The sequence below is a fragment of the Hemicordylus capensis genome, chromosome 11, assembly GCF_027244095.1.
Source record: "Hemicordylus capensis ecotype Gifberg chromosome 11, rHemCap1.1.pri, whole genome shotgun sequence".
Lineage (NCBI taxonomy): Eukaryota > Metazoa > Chordata > Lepidosauria > Squamata > Cordylidae > Hemicordylus > Hemicordylus capensis.
In genome coordinates this window covers 6,290,683-6,309,821 of record NC_069667.1, presented here as the reverse complement: position 1 = coordinate 6,309,821, position 19,139 = coordinate 6,290,683, and the positions used below count along the sequence as shown (strand labels likewise).

General features: G+C 46.5%; 1 protein-coding gene across 3 annotated transcripts in view; it reads right to left on the bottom strand.

Annotated features, from left to right (window-relative positions):
* COL4A6 (collagen type IV alpha 6 chain) overlaps positions 1-19,139 on the bottom strand; it is a 213,516-nt gene that overhangs the window by 140,663 nt on the left and 53,714 nt on the right. For all 3 annotated transcript variants that reach the window (XM_053273264.1, XM_053273265.1, XM_053273266.1), the window contains exon 3: positions 3,533-3,616. In XM_053273264.1, the coding sequence (XP_053129239.1) occupies positions 3,533-3,616 (84 nt within the window). The remainder of the gene's footprint in view (positions 1-3,532; positions 3,617-19,139) is intronic.

Genomic DNA, 19,139 nt, shown 5'->3' with positions numbered 1-19,139 from the left:
TCACCAGGGGTTCCCAACCTTATACAGGACTGAGTCAATCATCCGTCCATCTAGCTCAGTACTGCCCAGGGCTGCACAACTTCAACGCCCCGATGGGCCGGAATCGTCCACAACTTGCCATGCAGGGGCCAAGGTAAATGTTTAGTACATTATTGCATTAAAATTAAAAACATGATTAGCCACTTGTGGTCAAATCTATTCCCCTATCAATGGACCCATAGTTTTAAGCAAGGAGAGTGTCTAGGTCCTGTCCCTGTTCAATCAGTGTTGCAGCAGGATCCCTAGAGGCCAGGAAAATAGTCCCTGTGGGCCAAATCCGTCCCCTGGGCCTTATGTTGTGCAGGCCCAGAGTCTACACTGACTGGCAGCAGCTCCCCGAGGTTACAGGCAGGAGTCTGTCCCAGCCCTACCTTGAGATGCTGCCAGGGAATAAACCTGGGACCTTCTGCATACAGACACTCAGATGCTCTTCCGCTGAGTTATGGCCACATTCCCTGAGGTACTCACATGTAGTGTCCCATTCAAATGCAAACCAGGGCTGACCCTGCTTAGCAAAGAGGACCTTTCATGCACCCTGCCACAAGACCAGCTCTTCTCCCCGGAGCAGCTCTCCTCCGTTTGGCTCCCCAGGTTAAACTGGACTACAACTCCCATCATCCCTAGCCAATTCAACTATTGGAGGTGGGAATGATAGGAGTTGTAGTCCCTCTGGGGACCCAAGTTTGAGAACTCATGCCTTAAAGCATTCATGTTCATATCAGGTTACCCTGGCATCTCCTTTTCTTCCCTTCTCTCCCTTTGTTTTCCACTGTCAGAATGATGAGTTCATTGGAGCAAGTACTGAACAAAAACAATTAAGAGGGGAAATTAAATAAGCAAAACCAAATACAAAACACAGGTCAATTACAACTCCAAAACAACGGCACTAGCCAGAGTGCAAAGCACTAAAAGCGACAGAGCACCTCAGGCGGGGGGCGGGGGCATTATTGTATTAACCCAGCATCTATTTCTATTGCACACAGTGATAATATAAAGAAATCCAGGATCCGATGCCTACTTGCAGCATAATCAAGCAAAGAGCTTCTCCTGGAATGTACCACTTTAAGCTGCAAGTGCGGCGGGACATGTCTGAAAGAGCTCCTTGTATGCAGAAAACTAGAATGTCAGGGAGAAGTATTTTCCTACTTTTCTCCCTGGCATACTGGGTTGTTTTTTTCTGAAAGAGGGGGCATTTTTATTTTTTATTTTTTACAAGGCAGACTTTCAACATGCAACTCCGCCCCAAGCCCCCGGCAGAACTCTGAAGTGGAACAGTCCAGGAAAAGGGCTACTTGCCATTTGATTCTGCTGCATATATAAACCAGGCCTGAGTGCGAAACTAGGACCCCCAGCTGCCCCAGTGACTCCCTGCCTTGAAGGCTTTTAACCCACACAACTTACAGAGGGGTTTTCAGACTTGAGTGCCCAGGTGTAGCTGGACTGCAACTCCCATCTCTTGACTTTTTGGTTGGTCCCCAAATGGGAGTCGTAGTCCAACAACATCTGGGGACCCAACGAGTGTTCCCTCTAACAGGGATCCCCAGATGTTGTTGACTACAACTCCCAGAATCCCCAAGCAAAAGCCATGGCAGCTGGGGATTCTGGGGGCTGTAGTCAACAACATCGGGGAATCCCTGTGAGAGGGAATACAAGGTCCAAGATTGAGATCTTCGGCCTTAAGGGCCAGCTTCTCTTGCATTAACCTTCCCAAGGACTAAAAACATCCTCAGAGGACTTCCTTGGAGTTTCCCCACCTTCAGAAGAAAGGCAAGCAGAGAACCAGCGATGAGGCATCCTAGGTTTGAGATACCCTGGAGATTTGCCAGCTGCTGCATCCGATGCCAAAGCTAAGCACCTCTCCATCCTAGAGTTTCCATTTCAATCTAGTAAATCAATCAATCCTTTATTACGGTCAGAGACCAGCACAAAATTGATACAGCTTAAAAATTACATGCTACGTGATGTTATGATGATATGATGGTACATAACTTGACAAATCTAAACTTAAGGATGATTGCAATTTAAAAGGCAAGTTAAAATACATATTAGTACATAACATCAAAAGGCTAAAATGAAGAATGATTGCAGATTAAAAAGTAAAATAGATAGAATATACTCATTAAACTAAATAAGCTAAAAACCTACAATTACTAAAGCTAAAAGAGATAAAATAATGATAATATAATGATACAGTTTCTGTTATAGAAATGCCCAGGAAAATTAAAAGGGGAGTATAAAATTGTAAAAGTCCAGATTTAAAATTATGAAATGCAATAAAGAGAGGGGGGGGAAGGAAAACAATGAAATGTAGTAAAATGCAACAAAATGCAGTACAATGCAATAAAACAATAGGTATGGAGGCATGGGCAAGTGCAAGGTCCATCCAGAGTTTTCAATCTTGTATTACTGTCAACAATTTCAGGCTGCAGAAATGACCCTGGATTGGGACCTGTTTAGGGGATGAGATAGGGTGGGAAGACCTGATGATCCAGACCCCCCGCCCCCATGACACTGGAACCTTCCCACACCAGGAGAACCAGGGTAATCCGAACTAGCCTCTCTACGATGACCCAAGGACACACTCCTGCCTTCCTCCTCTGACTAGACAGAGTCCCTTGAGGACGTGCCAGCCCAAGCCAGAAAACTGGACAGCGGCCCCTTAAGCAATAGAGTCTTCCCCAGGAAACGGATGGGCCCAATCCACTCTGCCAGGGCATCCGCCATATAAACCAGCAGCCTCCTCCAAATGGTTGCTGGAACAACATCCTCCTTAGGTGTCTAGACCCAGCCCTGTTGATTGTCTGCTTGGAGCTATCCTAAGTCCTGGATCCCTTTCCCTCCAGAGCTCTTCAAGGTCTGTGCCCCTCCGGGATCTCTGCCTCAGCAGACACCCCAGCTCAGCCTGGAACAGGATACTTGACTATTTTATCCATGTTGTTATTTTATTCATTGCTGTCTCCCCGCACCCCCACCCCTTCAGTCTCTGGAATACACTCTGGGCGTTCTTCTGGACTGAAGAGGGGCATAAAAACATTCAAAATAAGTACAAATAAATAAGCTGTCAGCCCACCCATCAGCTACAAGGAGGGAACAGCTAACATGGGTGTGTGGGTGGGGGGAACCATGCACACACAAGAACACTGACACTTAGAAGGCTAAATTCCAGCTGACATGTTCAAGAGATTTATTATACTTAGACTGTCCTTCTGTTGTAAGGCCCAGGAAATCTAGATGCCCCCCCCCACCCCAGTTAGTTGGCTGGGCCCAGTAAAACAGTGCAGAGATTGTAAGTCTACGTCTTCCACGAGAGGTTGCAAAGTTCTGGCCTGACCGGGCGTTGTGGTACAGCTGTTATTCTTCACTTCCCTCGCTCTGTGAATTTGCCAGGCCAAGCCTGAAGCATATTAGCTTTGTTTTCCTTTGCAGAAGAGACAGCTGAGATAAGAGACCCGGGGCCTGGTTCTCTTCACCAAACAAAAAGGGCCAAACTTACCCGGGCACCTTTCTCTGGAAAGCATTTGCAGTTCCCTGTGCAATCTCGGCCGCCACAAGGCCCCTGATAAAATTTCTTCCCACCCTGTTAAGAGGAAAGAGGGAGAAAAAAGAAAGACAAAAGTTGAGCACCCAGACACTCTCACCCTTCCAAAGTCTCCTAAGAAGTGGTCCATTTTATTGCTATTTTGACAGTCTCGCTATATATATATAGATATAGTCATGAGGCCTTGTTTGAAATTTACTAGACAGCAAGACTCAGCTTGTACCTTTTAAAAATCTGGTTCATACTGCAAAGCGCGTAGATATAAAAGATGGGGTAAAGGATTGTCAAAACATGTTTAGATCCCACAAAACATTTATCTGAATACTAATAAAGACGCAGCTTTGTGCAAATCAAGGTAGAATCAATGTACAGATGTATTCCTAACACTCTTAGGGGCGGCCCTTTAATGAGGCATGGTGAAGCAATTGCCTCAGATGGGAGGCCAGCAGGATGAAAGATGCCCCCACAGCTGCTATCGGAACAGCTCTTAGGGACCAGTTGGACCTCTGCAAGCTTCTCAAGGCACGCCTCTCCTCACACTCCTTGCAAATCTCACAAGAAGCCCAAGGAGGAATAAGGAGGTTGCTAGCCATCTGTCCTCCTCCCTGCCCCACCCCCCAACACCACTTTCAGATCTTGCAAGGGTCAGGTTGGAAAGAGGGCTGGTCCCCACCAGAGTCATGGGGCAAGACATCATTTGTTGCTTTGCCGTAAGGACTACAGTAACTCAGGGGCCCCCAGCTGCGTGGGATGATATTGATCTCTGGGTCTAGCTCATTGTGTGGAGGACAGCATGAGCACATCTGCCCTCCCCACCTCTGCAAGGATGGAATGTGTGAACGCTACCAACATGTGTAAAATCCAGCTTGCATCAGATAAAATCCTACGGGGCCATTACAGACGAGCATTAACAGAGAATCAAGTAACATACAGGACTCATCAGAAATTATTACATGAGACTTCATCTTGGGAATACCCACTTGCCCTTCTCCTGCAATATCTTCCAAATGAACGATTGGATCCAGTCTTTCAAGTTGGATGTAGAGACTATTTCAATGATGATTTTATATAAATCTTATTGCAACATACAGATCTATTTTATGCCAGTGCTATTACAACTCATGCAATTGCAGTGTCTTTTGATCACATGGTTTTATTAAGTTTATATTAAAATATCAGTACTTGATACTTGGGAGCCACCTGATGGCACAGTGGGGCAATAACTTGCCTAGGGAGCAAGAGGTTGCCGGTTGGAATCCCCACTGGTATGTTTCCCAGACTATGGGAACCACATATTTCGACCAGCAGCAATATAGGAAGGTGCTGAAAGATATCATATCATACTATGCAGACGACACCTTTTAAAGTGGTGATTCTCTTATATTTAGCAGGGGGAGAGCAATTGGCCCTGTCCAATCCCAGCACAACATCCCTCCAGTGTCTGTTGCTGGTGTCTACCTTATGTTTCTTTTTAGATTGTGAGCCCTTTGTGGACAGGGGACCACCTTATTTATGTATTAATTATTTTTCTATGTAAACCGCTTGGAGAATTTTGTTAAAGAGTGGTATATAAATATTCGTAGTAAGTAAGTCGTATTGCATGGGAGGAGGCAATGGTCAACCCCTCTTGTAGTCTACCAAAGATGACCATAGGGTTCTGTGGTCACCAGGAGTCAACACCGACTCGATGGCACACTTTACTTTAAGTTTACTCCATGGAAAGAGTATCACCATGAAATCAATGAAAACAGGAGTTTCCAGTACCAGCTGGATGAGTTTGACTTGTGGGTGGACTGAGCCTCGACTACAAGGCTTCCTTCCACTCCTTCCTAATTTATTGAAGTTCTAGAGCTGATTTACCAAATAACATATTTCATAAGTGCCTAATTCTCTTGCCGTTGTTCAACTGCTTTCAAAGCAGTCTGGAGCAGGGCTGAACCAAACGCCCCCTCTGAAAATAGGTGCCTCCAAAACATCATCTCCACACTGCAGTTCAAAGTTCCCTTGCCTTTCCCTGTTCGAAGGGGTCACTCTCCTCACTTGTGAATGAAAGAAATCTGAGAAGGGGAGGAAGCGCACTGGGGCCAGTTGGCGGAAGACCAGGTGTTCCATGTCAGAGAAGTATTTTATTTACGGGAAGGAGTTGACATCAGACACTCCCAAATTGCTGACATAGCAGACACCCATGTGCTTAACGTTGATGCAGGCTGCTTTCAAAGACGACTCTTGGCTTTTTAGACTGGATCCCATTTCCTCCCAGAACCAGATCCTTGCAGATTATTTAAAAGACTGCTCAAGGCCCTGTTGCACTCCTTAAGATTATTCTAAAATCCATTTTACTCTGCTTTCCTATGCAGCCATGAACTTGAGTAGGCAAGCCTTCTAACGGTCCAAGCAAATTACATTTAATTGGCCTAGGTCTGTGTGATGTTTTGAAGCCTCAGAAGTGTACACACCCTCAAGCCTAGCCTGCATGAGCCTCAGCCAAGTTTGTCTTCTGATTTAGGTTAGAAACAAACCAGGACTGGTTGTGACATCTGAACCGACTGATCTTGGTTTATTCTAACCAACTTCCCTGCAATAAACCAAAATATGAATCCAGGGTATGAAATGGGTTACATATTATGGTTTATTTAAAGCAAGTCTTTAAATAAATTGTATTTAGTTATTTTATTTATTTATCCAAGCAAGATGCTGGACAAGATAGGCCTTGGGCCTGATCCACAGGGCAGTTCTTATGTTGTTGTTCTAGAGACCTCTGGTAGTCAGCAAGGGTACTGCAGGGGGTCCATGGGATGGGGGGAAAGATAATGTAATAATATAATCCTGTGTGCCTCTTATGTATCATATTTAATGTTACAAATAATAATGCAACAATAATGTTTAATTATTAAACACAAGTGAATTTTAGCCCGTTGAAAAACGGGCGCTAGTAATGCCTTCGGCCCCCGCCGCCTCGGACGCCGCCGCCGAACCGCCCTCCCAGGTGCCCGATCCCACCATTTCTACAGGAAAGAGGAGCTCGCTAGCAGAGCTCCTCTCTCTGCAAAGGCTCTTCTCAAACTGGCGCTTTGAGCGGAAAGGGCGTCCTTTCCGCTCAAAGCGCCAGTTTGAGAAGAGCCTTTGCAGAGAGAGGAGCTCTGCTAGCGAGCTCCTCTTTCCTGTAGAAATGGTGGGATCGGGCACCTGGGAGGGCGGTTCGGCGGCGGCGTCCGCGGCGGCATTTTTTAGGGCCAATTTGGCCCTTAGTAATATGGGGGGGGACGGGAATGGTGGGATCGGGCTAGGGCCCCAAGGTTTCCCCCCCGCCCAGCTTTGCTGGCGGCGCCAGGCTCCGCCACCACCTCGGCTGGCTTCCTCGCCACCTCTTCCCCTGGCGCCTCTCTCCTTTGTTTGCGGCAGCCAATTCTGGCCCCGCCGCCACCTCACCCGCACTCCGGCCGCCAGTTGCCCCGCTGCGGCCACCGCCACCTCTGGCCGTGGCCACGGCTCCGCCGCCGCCTCGCCCGCACTCTCCTCCCGATGTGGGCGGCGGCCACTTCTCCTTCTCCTGGCCCCAACATGGCCGCTGGGTCCTGCCATTCGTGCCTCCCTTGCTCTGTTCTGGGCATGCGCTGCGCGCATGCCCAGAACAGGCCAGGCACGGACGGACACCAAGCGTTTTATTAGAGAGGATTATATTAATGTGTATTATTAATAATATGATAAAGATAATTATGAAATATACATATTATTATTAAATATTATGTTATATATATAAGACCTTTCTTAAGACCTACCTCTTTCACCAGGCGTTTGCCCTTTAATTTATTCTATTTTATCTTTTTAAATTGTTATTGGTACTGTTGTTGTCCACCACCTAGAGTCTTTGGAGGAGGGGAGATATATATATATATATATATATATATATATATATATATATATATATATATGTATGTTTCTTATTAATAATATATGATAAATATTATAAAATATGTTACATAATTATTGGATTTAATAATATTATTTAATTACTAATAAACACTGAACATAATAATGTTACATGATTATTTTCAATGTAATTGCAAATAATCATGTAACATCCTTGTGCAATATAACATTCTCTGAATTTAAAGAGCATAGTAAATTATGAGAAATAGCTATGTATTTAATGTGTGTGAGAGATACAGACAAACAGACACTCCTGTCAGCCATAGGCTATGTTTAAAATGGCCTGCTTACGTTGTGGTCCACAAAAGCTTTAGGAGGTTTAGAGTGTTACAGCTGGTGTGAAGGCAACCAGAAGTGCTTGCCTTAACTGTTCTATTTACCAGGCTGATGTAATAAACAGCTCCCGTCTTGTCCTAGTTCCCCTGTAGTACATGAAGCCACTAGGGCAGTGGTCGGGACCATCTGGGCGGGACAAACGTTCACTCATTGTACTCTTTGACAAGGTCTGCCCCCCTAGAGATGGACAAAGGGGGGTCCGCATTGCAAGCCTTTCGCCTTTCTGTGCATCCTCATGCTTTCCATGTCCTGACCATGGGGCCTGCAGCGGCCACATTTGCAATGGTGTTTTAGAAGCATTCAAAAGTTTTCAGAACACAAAACACTACTGTGAATGTTTATTGAGGTTGTCAGGTGGATGGAAATGGAAATGAGCAAGAATATTCTCCAGGGGTTACTCTATGGAAAGAGTACAACAGCTGGTTCGCTGTTACCCCAATCCTGATCCGAAACCCTTTCCTCTGTGCAAAAATGACTGCAATTTTATCCTATTTGTTTTGGGGTAGGGATAAAGAAAGTGAGAGAACTCACAGAAAGCTATAAGTGCAACTTAGTTCCTGTCTCTAGAGGGCCCAAAGTTGCCAAAAACCACTATGAGCATCCATCCCGAGACAGCAAAAATTGCAGGCCTAACTACTTTCAAAAGCAGAGGCTTGTGGAATACAAGACAGCCCAGGAGGTTTGTGCAATACACCTTTAGTCTTCATCTCCCAATCAGACAGCAGCTTCCCCATCCTCTGCATGCTGCATTGTAAGCCAAATAATTTCTGCAACCACATTCATTACAGTGCAGACAAAAGTCGGACACACAAACCAACGCGAGACACCAAGCACCAAGCTCAACCCCACCGGTCTGCATCGGTCGCAAAGAGCCGGACAATACTCCACTTCTTGTAAAATTGACAGAAAGAGGTCTTGAGAACAAAGGCCTCTTCTGTCCCTGAGAATCCACCATCAACTTATTAATTAATGTACCTGAAGAGGTTTGGCCCAATGCTGCCCTTTCGTTCCCTTTACCACGAGAGTCACCGTTTCAACATCCCACTCTGTGCCTCTGGGAGATCACCTGACATACAAGCAGGACAGTTGAGCCTCATTCTTTAACTGCCTTCTACTGAGTCAGACCATAGGTCCATCTAGCTCAGTATTGTCTACCCAGACTGGCAGCGGCTTCTCCAAGGTTGCAGGCAGGAGTCTCTCTCAGCCCTATCTGGAAATGCCGGGGAGGAAACTTGGGACCTTCATGAAAGCAGGCAGGTCTTCTATCTTCCCAGAGCGGCCCCGTCCCCTGAGGGGACTATCTTAACAGTGCTCACACATGTAGTCTCCCATTCAAATGCAAACCAGGGTGGACCCTGCTTAGGAAAGGGAACAATTCATGCTTGCTACCACAAGACCAGCTCTCCTCCCATGAAAGGCCTCCCGAAAGGCCTGCTGGCTGCTTTAGTTTGCCAAGCTGGCAATACTGTCAAAGGAATTCCAAAGGTTTAGTAGGGCAGAACTATCCCTTCCTCAGCCAGATCCGCTGGAAACATTCTATCTTAAATAACATCTTGTTTTTCCATGTGGCAGTCGACTGAGTTAGGAACACAGACGCTGCCTTATACAGAGTCAGGCCATTGGCCCATCTAACTCAGTATTGTCTGACTGGCAGCGGTTTTCCATGGTTTCAGGCAGGAGTCTTTCCCAGTCCTATTTGGAGATGCCAGTGACCAAACCTTGTTGGTTTATTTGAGTTGTCTATGAGCAATCATTAAGTCTGAGAAGGAAATAGGAGGTGATTACAAGTTTGGTCCTTAGAAAGTCAGCCTCCATCTGGCAATATCTGCGGTCTTATTCATGGTCTGTTCAGTTAGGGTGTTACTCCAACAAATATTAAGAGTTAAAGGACTTTTCAAGAAGGACTCCTGTGATCATGTATGTCATCACTTCCTCTAGAAGACACCAAATATATGCAGAATAGCTGACATACTAAAATATCTGAAGACCTTTTCAAAACCGGATACTGTTTCATTCACATATTGTATTGTATGGATATCTGAGTTTGTGTCTACATTTTGTACACATAATATCCATTATGTGACTATTTGGTATTAATAGTGATTTGCATATGATTGTTTATATTATAATGCTATTGCTTCTATTACTAGAATGTTTATTTGTTGTAGAGCTTAGTCATAGTATTGACTGGTCGATCAGTCTAGTGTTTTTTCAGTTCATTCCATATCCCAGTTTATGGTGTGTGTGTGGGTATGTATGTATAAAAATATCCTTGCATGAAATTTGCAAGTGCTGCCTAAACAATTATCAACGACCTATGCATCAGCTTCTTTTTACTGCATTATGTTTGAAAGAGCCAATGCATGCACACAGATAATTTAATATATCAGACAATTTAAAACCGCATACATACTTGGCACTTGAGACTCACTTTGTTCTGCAAAGCTGGAATTTAGTGCACACATACTCCAAGGCACATTGAATGTTAGAAAAACCGGAAAAGCAGGCATCTTGTCAATCCCTTCCTCAGAAGAGGGGAGATGAAATGCACCCCCAGAGAAATAAGGTCCAGGCACACCACCCACGAGCAAGCCTGGGTGGGGCTGGATCTTCCCCCTCCTCCAAGAGGGTTTCCTCAGAGTCCAAGCCCAGACAAGTCCCGACTATTTCTTTAAGTCTCCCATTGCAGTCAGGGAAATTTAAGAAACCCTTCACACCAGCTAGGAACACTGTAATCAAAGTGGCCATCTATTGAGCACTGAGGACCAAAGTGCTCATTGAGAAACCAGGGGGTCTTTGGTGAAGCCCGTACAAGCAAGCTACAACTCATCACACGAAAGCAGGTCAATGCAGACACACTCTTAGCCTGTCTGCTTGTCATTAAAGTAGCGTACCAAGTTGCAAAGAATGCCGATGCAAGGGCCAGGGTGATCTGGTTCCATGATGAAGCTGAGGTTATGTAATTGGAGGCTAAGAGGATTATAGGAGATTTGGTTTATTGTGCTTAATTGAAATTCAGGCAACTTTGGGGCCAGAGTGCTGAAGGTAAGGCATGGAGGCTGGCTGGAGGAGATTGCTCCTTTCCAGGGCCTAGAGCCACAATTCAGCAGAAACATCTTCGGCGCAAGCCCCACTGAGATGGATGGACGGAACCATTAACAGCTGCCTAAAGCTGCATTAAAGGAAGCTTCTGGAAGGAAACATTGACTGCTGGACACAGGGCCGGCATGGCCACTGGGCAGATCTAGGCGGCCGCCTACGGCACCAGTTCTTGGCGGGGGGGGCCACCCCAGTTCCTTGGGCCAAAGTCAAGTGGGCAGGGCCCGCCTCCTAGCCGGCCCCTGGTCACCGCTCCCTGCCTCTGTCATTGTGGGAGCCTCCCTCCTGGTTTCTCAAGAGCCCAGACGCCAAGCAAGAAGTAAGTGGTGCATGTGACAGTTGCTTGGCTGCAGTCAGGCCTGGCTGATCGGGCAGGGAAGTTCCTTGCAGCACCGCTAAAAGCAGTTTGATTGGCCCTGAGGACCGCAGGGGCTGCCCTGCTGAGGGGAGGGAGGTGGTGGCAGTGGAGGCAAGGTGGACATCCAGGCTCCAACCTCCTCAGCCCTTTCCCCTCTCGCACCGTATGCCTACACCAGCATGGGTTAATCATCCAGCAGTTGACCATGCAAGCCGGTCATTCAGCCTGGGAGTTATTCACACATGGCTTTATGGCACGGGGTATCCGAGGAGCAATAGATTCAAGGCAGTTTAATTTGGGGGATTAGATGGACAGTTCACATAACCTCTTCGCACTCCCTGCGATCTGTCTCCTATGTGCGTCCCCATTGCCTGTTCCGGTTTCCCCCTCCAACCTATCACATCCAAGGAGGAGGAGTGAGATGCCTCCCTTGAGTATTACTTTTTTTAAAAGTTTGACAGCCAGCCAGATTTCCACAGAAGTGACAAGTCAAAACAACAGAACGCTAAACCCCAACCAGCAGTCTCCATTGTTAAGCATCCAAACATCTGCATATGTAAGCTGTGTTCCTATGGTGACCAAACTGGAAAGCATAGGAAGACACACATTTTGCTTGTGCTTGAGTTTAACTCAGGAATTTCTCCCTCCCTCCCCCTCCCCTTGTGGACTCCCTTCACAGAATTGCATCAATCTGCCCCAACTCCTCCTCTCACACCCGCCCCCAGCACTGGCAAATCACCCAAAGAACACACCAGACTGAGCTGTCAGACTCTCTTTTGCTGACACTTGGTGTTACGGAAGTCCACCCAGCAGACTTTAAAAAGAAGAAAGAAAGTGCAAGTAAGCCGAATTATCAGCAATGGCCCCTCCGCACATCAACACTGAGGTTTTTTCAAAAGCTGCTGGAAATACAGGATTTTTTTAAGCTGGACATACTTTGGGCTAAACCAGAATGCACAGCCTCGATTCGGGGGGGGAAACAGAGTCATATCTGTACTCATCCCCGATAGCCGACAGGGACTTCGGGGTAAATGCAGATAATATGTGTACTGGCTCACTCCATTCCGGAGCAGATTCCAAGTAAAAGCCCTGTGTGCAAAGCTTCTTGGTGAATGAACATCCTGCAGGTCTCTACACTTCTTGGCTGGGAGGAGCACCCAAGTCAAAACCTTGAGGTTTGACTACTGCAATGCACTCTACGTGGGGCTGCCTTTGTATGTAGTCCGGAAACTGCAATTGGTGCAGAATGCGACAGCCAGGTTGGTTTGGGGGCAAAATACAAAGTGCTGGTTATTACCTATAAAGCACTGGTGTCATGGGCATGCTGGAAGACTCCCAGGAAGAGTTGGAGGTGGAGACAGAGCTGACAGCAGAGGAGGGTGGGCAAGGACCAGAGGTTGCAAAGGAGAGTGGGTCCGATGCACAGGGAGTCGAAGATGAGTTAGAGCCAGGTGAGGCAGCTCTTGTGGAGGAGGCGCATCCGGTCTCAGCTGTGGAGATGTGCCGCTCCAAGAGACAGCAAGAGTTAAGGAGCTGCATGTGTAGAACAACAGGCAAAGCTGTTGTTCAACTGAATGGCTTGGGCTTGGGGTATTTAAGAGTGAGCTGCCTTCTTCATGAATGCCGCCGCCTATTAAGAGCATCGAGGGAGGTTTGTCTGGCTCATCTCATGATAACTCAAAGGCGAGGTTTCTCTGTAGTTGCCCCAGAGCTGTGGAATGCACTTCCTGCTGAGATTAGAGCTGCTCCATCCCTGTTGGCTTTTAGGAAACAGCTAAAGACACATCTCTTCAGCCAAGCTTTTTAGTTGTCTAGTAGTTTTTATGGCCACCTAATGGCTCAGTGGGGCTCAGCAGGGAAATATGGCTCAGCCATATTGGCTCAGCGGGGAAATACTGGACTATCAAGAAAGAGGTTGTGGTTCGAATCCTCACTGGTACGCCTATATCAGGCAGTAGTGAAATAGGAAGATGTTGAAAGGCATCATCTCATACTGCGTGGGAGGAGGCAATGGTCAACCCCTCCTGTATTCTACCAAAGACAACCAAAGGGCTCTGTGGTCACCAGGAGTCGACACTGACTCGATGACACACTTTATCTTTATAGTTTTTATGGGCAGCTATTTTAACTTCTTGTAGCCTAGAGACTTCGGTAGTGGGCAGTATACATATATGTTAAATAAATAAATAAAATTTCACCCAGGGTGCCAAATACGCTCGGGTCAGCCCTCACAGTACGTTCTATTGGATTTGAGTACGAAAATTTATTGAGAAGATAAGTGAAAATTCCACTTAACAGCCCCAACTCAAGGCTATGTAAGCAGGTTCCAAGGGCTCTCAGTCTAGGTCGCCATTTTTAATGGGTGTGATGCATCCTCTCTGGCAACCCCCTCCTAAATTATGTGCCTGTGTAAGCAAGGCCAAGGTGTCTTTACCAAGAGCTCCTGGCGAAAAACTGGGTTTACGTTAGCCTTTTTTTCAAGGATAATTAAGCACTCTGAATCCAAATAAAGAAAGAATAAAAGCAGTTTTAACTCGAGGCAGTTATGCACTTCCATTTATAAGCAGCAGCAAACGGTACCCATCACCCAGATGGGTGTAGCTGCAGCATTTGTCTGTTCAAGTTACACCTATAACCCAGCCTCAGATTAAGTTTCTAAATTAGGACAGTTGCATGTCAGATGCAGACAGGGTGGAGCCAGCCCCATGCGAAGGTAGGATGTGCTTACCAAAGAACAAGCCCCAGAGGTACATAGTCAACTCATGCTTTGACATACACGGATTTCAATGAAAGTGACTCACTCTCAGCTTGGCATACATGGATCCGAATCAAGGTCACTCATTTTTCCGGAGGGCATGTTCAACGAAAATGAGCAAACCTGACCAAGTAATTTCTTCCAGTTAGTCTCGAATTGATTTTCAAGATGTATGCGTTCTGCACAGCAAGCTGAAACAGACCAGACCAGCCCCGGCAGCAGTTGACATTAATTTTAGCCCATCTAAATAAAAACGTATGTAGTCACCTCTGTTGTAGGATCATGAGATGCAGCACTAATTTTAAGGAGGAGAGGAGAGTTGGTCTTGTGGCAGCAAGCATGACTTGTCACCTTAGCTAAGCAGGGCATGCTCTGGTTGCACATGAATGGGAGACTTGATGTGTGAGCACTGGAAGAGATTCCCCTCAGGGGAACGGAGCCACTCTGGGAATTATATCTAGCTTCCAAGTTCCCTCCCTGGCACCATCTCCAAGACAGGGCTGACTGAGATTCCTGCCTTCAACCTTGGAGAAGCGGCTACCAGTCTGTGTAGACAATACTAAGTTAGATGGACCAATGGTCTCTCTGTATAGGGCAGCTTCCTATGTTCCTATGATCTGCCCCAAACTGGCAAGGTGGTACAGTCACTCCAAGGGCATTCTCTCCAGCTGCAGGTGGAAATTTTCCACTTGTTCCTCTTCATCCTCACCACCCCTGAAGACAGGATGAAACACTCTCCTATGAGACCCCCCAAAGGGCCCATCCCAGGGGAAAAGCAGATGCAACAGATGCCCATCAAGCCAGGTAAACAAAACGGAAACAATCAGGTGCACAATGTCAAGAGAGACTTGGTTACTTCCTTTGCCTAATCCTGTGTTTATTGAAATACTTGTAGCTAGTTTAATTTATAGGGACACCAAATGCGGAGGAGATCACCTTTCCCTGGACGCTGCTTGCCTTTGCCAAGAGAAAGTGGACAAGTCCTTGCTGGAGATAATCTTACCTGTCTGGAAAGGAAAAGGCTGGAATGCTTTCGTAAGATTTATTTCAGATTAAACAGAACAGAATAGGTGCAGCCAGAGACATTCTTTTACTGGGATGAGTGCAGTTGCCCAGGGAAAATGCAGAGATTAAATCTCATGCAATCCACTTCTCCGGCATGACACTGAGAGAACCAAAAAAGGGCAAAAAACCAGAGTGGAGTTACATGTCGTTCTCTCTCTTATTTACAAATCCCCTCACCCTCTTAGTGCTGGGCTACTATGCAAAGTCTGAGTGTTTCGGAAACCCAAGTTGCACAGGTCTTTTAAGAAGGCCAATCCTCAATAGATGGGGGACAGAAAATGGGGAGAGGGGTTTGCTGAGAGCTTTCCTTTGCAGGAGAGAAAAGAAGAGGGAGAGAGGGCACACACATACACACTGGACCAATACACTTATGAGACAGGCTACTCCAGTCACTGGCTCACATCTAAACTAAGCTACCTATGTGTAAAGTAAAGGTAAAGTGTGCCGTCAAGTCAGTGTTGACTCCTGGCGCCCACAGAGCCCTGTGGTTGTCTTTGGTAGAATACAGGAGGGGTTTATCATTGCCTCCTCCCACGCAGTATGAGATGATGCCTTTCAGCATCTTTCCTATATCGCTGCTGCCTGATAGAGGTGTTTCCCATAGTCTGGGAAACAGACCAGTGGGGATTTGAACCAGCAACTTCTGGCTCGCTAGGCAAGTTACTTCCACACTGCGTTGATATCAATGGGACTAGTAAACTTGTCTCGACTTCTTAAAACTGCTTTAATTGTTTTCCATTGTGCTTTATTTTATTATTTTTATATCTTCATACACTGCCTTGAGAATAGTGTGCTAGGCAGTTTATCAATATGATAAATAAATAAAAATCTCATTGCTTATGAGTAACTTAATTTGGATAAATGTCAGTGACTGGAATAGCCCATCTCATAACTATAACATTTAAGAGTGTGTGTGTGTGTGTGTGTGTGTGTGTGTGTGTGTGTGTGTGTGTGTGTACACACAGACAGAAAGACAGACAGACAGACATACACACACACACGTAAAAACACAAATTTAAGAGGCTAGTGAGCCAGCATGGTATAGTGGTTAGAGTGCTGGACTAGGACTGCGGAGACCCGAGTTCAAATCCCCATTTAGCCATGATACTAGCTGGGTGACTCTGGGCCAGTCACTTCTCTCTCAGCCTAATCTACTTCACAGGGTTGTTGTGAAAGAGAAACTCAAGTATGTAGTACACCGCTCTGGGCTTCTTGGAGGAAGAGTGGGATATAAAATGTAAATAATAAATAATAATAATAAAAGTGTTACAGTTAGGGTTTGTTTACTGGCTCACATCCACATTGTTACTCATAAGCAATCTTACTGAAATTAAGGAGGAAAGTTTACTTGTCCCATTAATTCCAATGGGAGTAAGTAAAGTGTGCCATCAAGTCAGTTTCAACTCCTGGCAACCAGAGCCCCATGGTTGTCTTTGGTAGAATACAGGAGGAGTTTACCATGGCCATCTCCCGTGCCGTATGAGATGATGCCTTTCAGCATCTTCCTATTATCACTGCTGCCCGATATAGACGTTTCCCACAGTCTGGGAAACATACCAGCAGGGATTCTAACCAGCAACCTCTGGCTTGCTAGTCAAGTCATTTCCCCGCTGCGCCACTTAAGGTGGCTCCAATGGGAGTACTCAGTGCTAATTTTCTAAAGCCTGTCACTCAGACTGAGGAGAGGGGTATGCTGAGCTTCAGTACTTAGCCAGCCAACGAGGAGCAGGGTCTTCTCCCTCCTCCCTCCCCTTCTGCAGTGAACACATCAGCTTCGCAAGAAAGAAGATCAACTAGCACAGCTGCAGCTATTTGGAAGGCAGAACGAATATCTCCTGGGAGCCCTTTAAGTACCCTTGGAGTATTTGTACCCCGTTGGAAACCCCTGTGCCATATACACATACAATCAGGGTGAAAGAATGAACTTTCATCCCCAGCTCTCGTGCTGACACTCAGTGAGAGTGTGTGAATGCAAGAGTGTGCGCGCATGTGCATGATCAGTACAGCAATCGTCTGAATGTGTCATTTCCTTCTGCTTCCCTAGGGTCCACCTCAGAGGAATTTATCCTCTGTCTCCTTTTCTCTCCCCCACGTCATACAAAGTTGATTAAAATTAAATCACACCAAGTTATATTAAGGGATGACTCATGGGGCACTTTACGAGAGTTAAAGTCAAAAAGACATTGCAGTAATGTGCACACCGCATCTCACCTATGGGTACTTTAAATCGCTGCCCTGACATGCTTCCAGTTGCAAGTATATTCTGCAGCATTAAAACCTTCCTGCCGTTTCTTATGGCTGGTGACTATAGGACACCTCCAGCCTCAGAGGCAAGATGCCTCTCAATACCAGCTGCAGGGGAGCAACAGCAGGACAGAGAGAAAGCCCTCACCTCTTGCCTGTGGGCTTCTCGGAGGCATTTGGTGGGCCACTGTGGGAAACAGGATGTTGGACTAGATGGGCCTTGGGCCTGATCCAGCAGCACTCTTTGTAGGCTCTTCAAATCCATTAAAAGGTTTCCCAAACTGCATTAATCCTTCTGAGAGCAGTTTTAAAAAGAGATTTACTTGGGAGTTTTGTTTCATTTTAGCTTTCCCCCCAAGCCTTCAGGGAAAGCAGCAGGGAAGAATCAGAGATCTGTCACCAGAGTGGCGTTTAGAAATAAAATGACAACTCCCAATGCGATGATTTACAAGTCCACTCCAAATCATAGCATAACCCGTTTTTTTTATTTGGGCTGAAAAGAGAATAAGAACACCAGGATAGCTGGTGGTGCTGTCATAAGAACATAAGAACCTAAGAACAGCCCTGCTGGATCAGGCCCAAGGAGCCCCATCTAGTCCAGCATCCTGTTTCGCACAGTGGCCCACCAGATGCCGCTGGGAGCCCACAGGCAGGAGTTGAGGGCAGGCCCTCTCTCCTGCTGTTACTCCCCTGCAACTGGGACTCAGAGGCATCCTGCCTTTGAGGCTGGAGGTAGCCTGTAGCCCTCCGACTAGTAGCCGATGATAGACCTCTCCTCCTGTCACTCATGAAGTTAACTCCATGATAGTTCTCTCCTCCTGTCACTCATCATGGATTCTTACCAGATTGTAGGACAGTTCACACGATCAAGAATCGGGTAGGGGAATCCTCCCGCCTTAGTTCGAGAGCTGCATGCACTCCCGATATTTGATCCGTGATCATGTGTGAAGCAGCAGCTGGCTCCCAAGACTCCCTCCAACACAGCAGCTGTATATGGGCTAGGAAGAAAAGCCCCCCATCCCAGCTCGATCAAGGAGGGCCATTGACAGAGTCGCCACCGACACCGACCCCGACCCCGGGTCTGACAATGAGGAATGCTCAGCCGTCTCCGAGGTGAGAACTCTGCCTCCAAATGACAACCAAAGTTCAGAGATACTCATGGCAAGATATTGACTCCTCACCACACTAAAAAGGCCCGTCCTAGACGATTCCTCTCCTGTGATGAATAGGGAGCGGAGACATTCGAGGGGGCATCGTTTATATTTTAAAATAATGCCTACTTTTTGATCAAAGCTGAACGCTGGGGGTCCGTTTCCCTTTGCATTTCCTCACCCCGTTAATCAAGCCGGCTCTTTACGGGCCTCAAATGCCGACCGACTGCTCATAAAACCACCTGTGCTAATTTGCAGAGGAAAACTTCAGAGACGGCTAGCAAGTATCATCAAGGTAGAAAATGCCAACGCCATGGCAACGACAAGGACTATGAGCCCACCTAGAAACCTGGGAACAATGGCGCTATTCACAAGACTCCTGGGAAGAAGAGAGGAGACCGCCTTACGTTGGCTGCTCTTCACATTATTCACTCAAGAATATGTTAAGTGCAAGAGAGAGACACACACACACTGCAGTTTGAGTTTTTATGTCCTTCTGCCACAATTAACTTTCATTTTGATCTGGCAAGAGGTCCCCGCAACCCCACCGACCATGCAATCAGATGGGGTCCGAGGACTTGTTAGAGGTGCTGGTATGGAAAATGTGGTGTGCTGTGGTGTGTG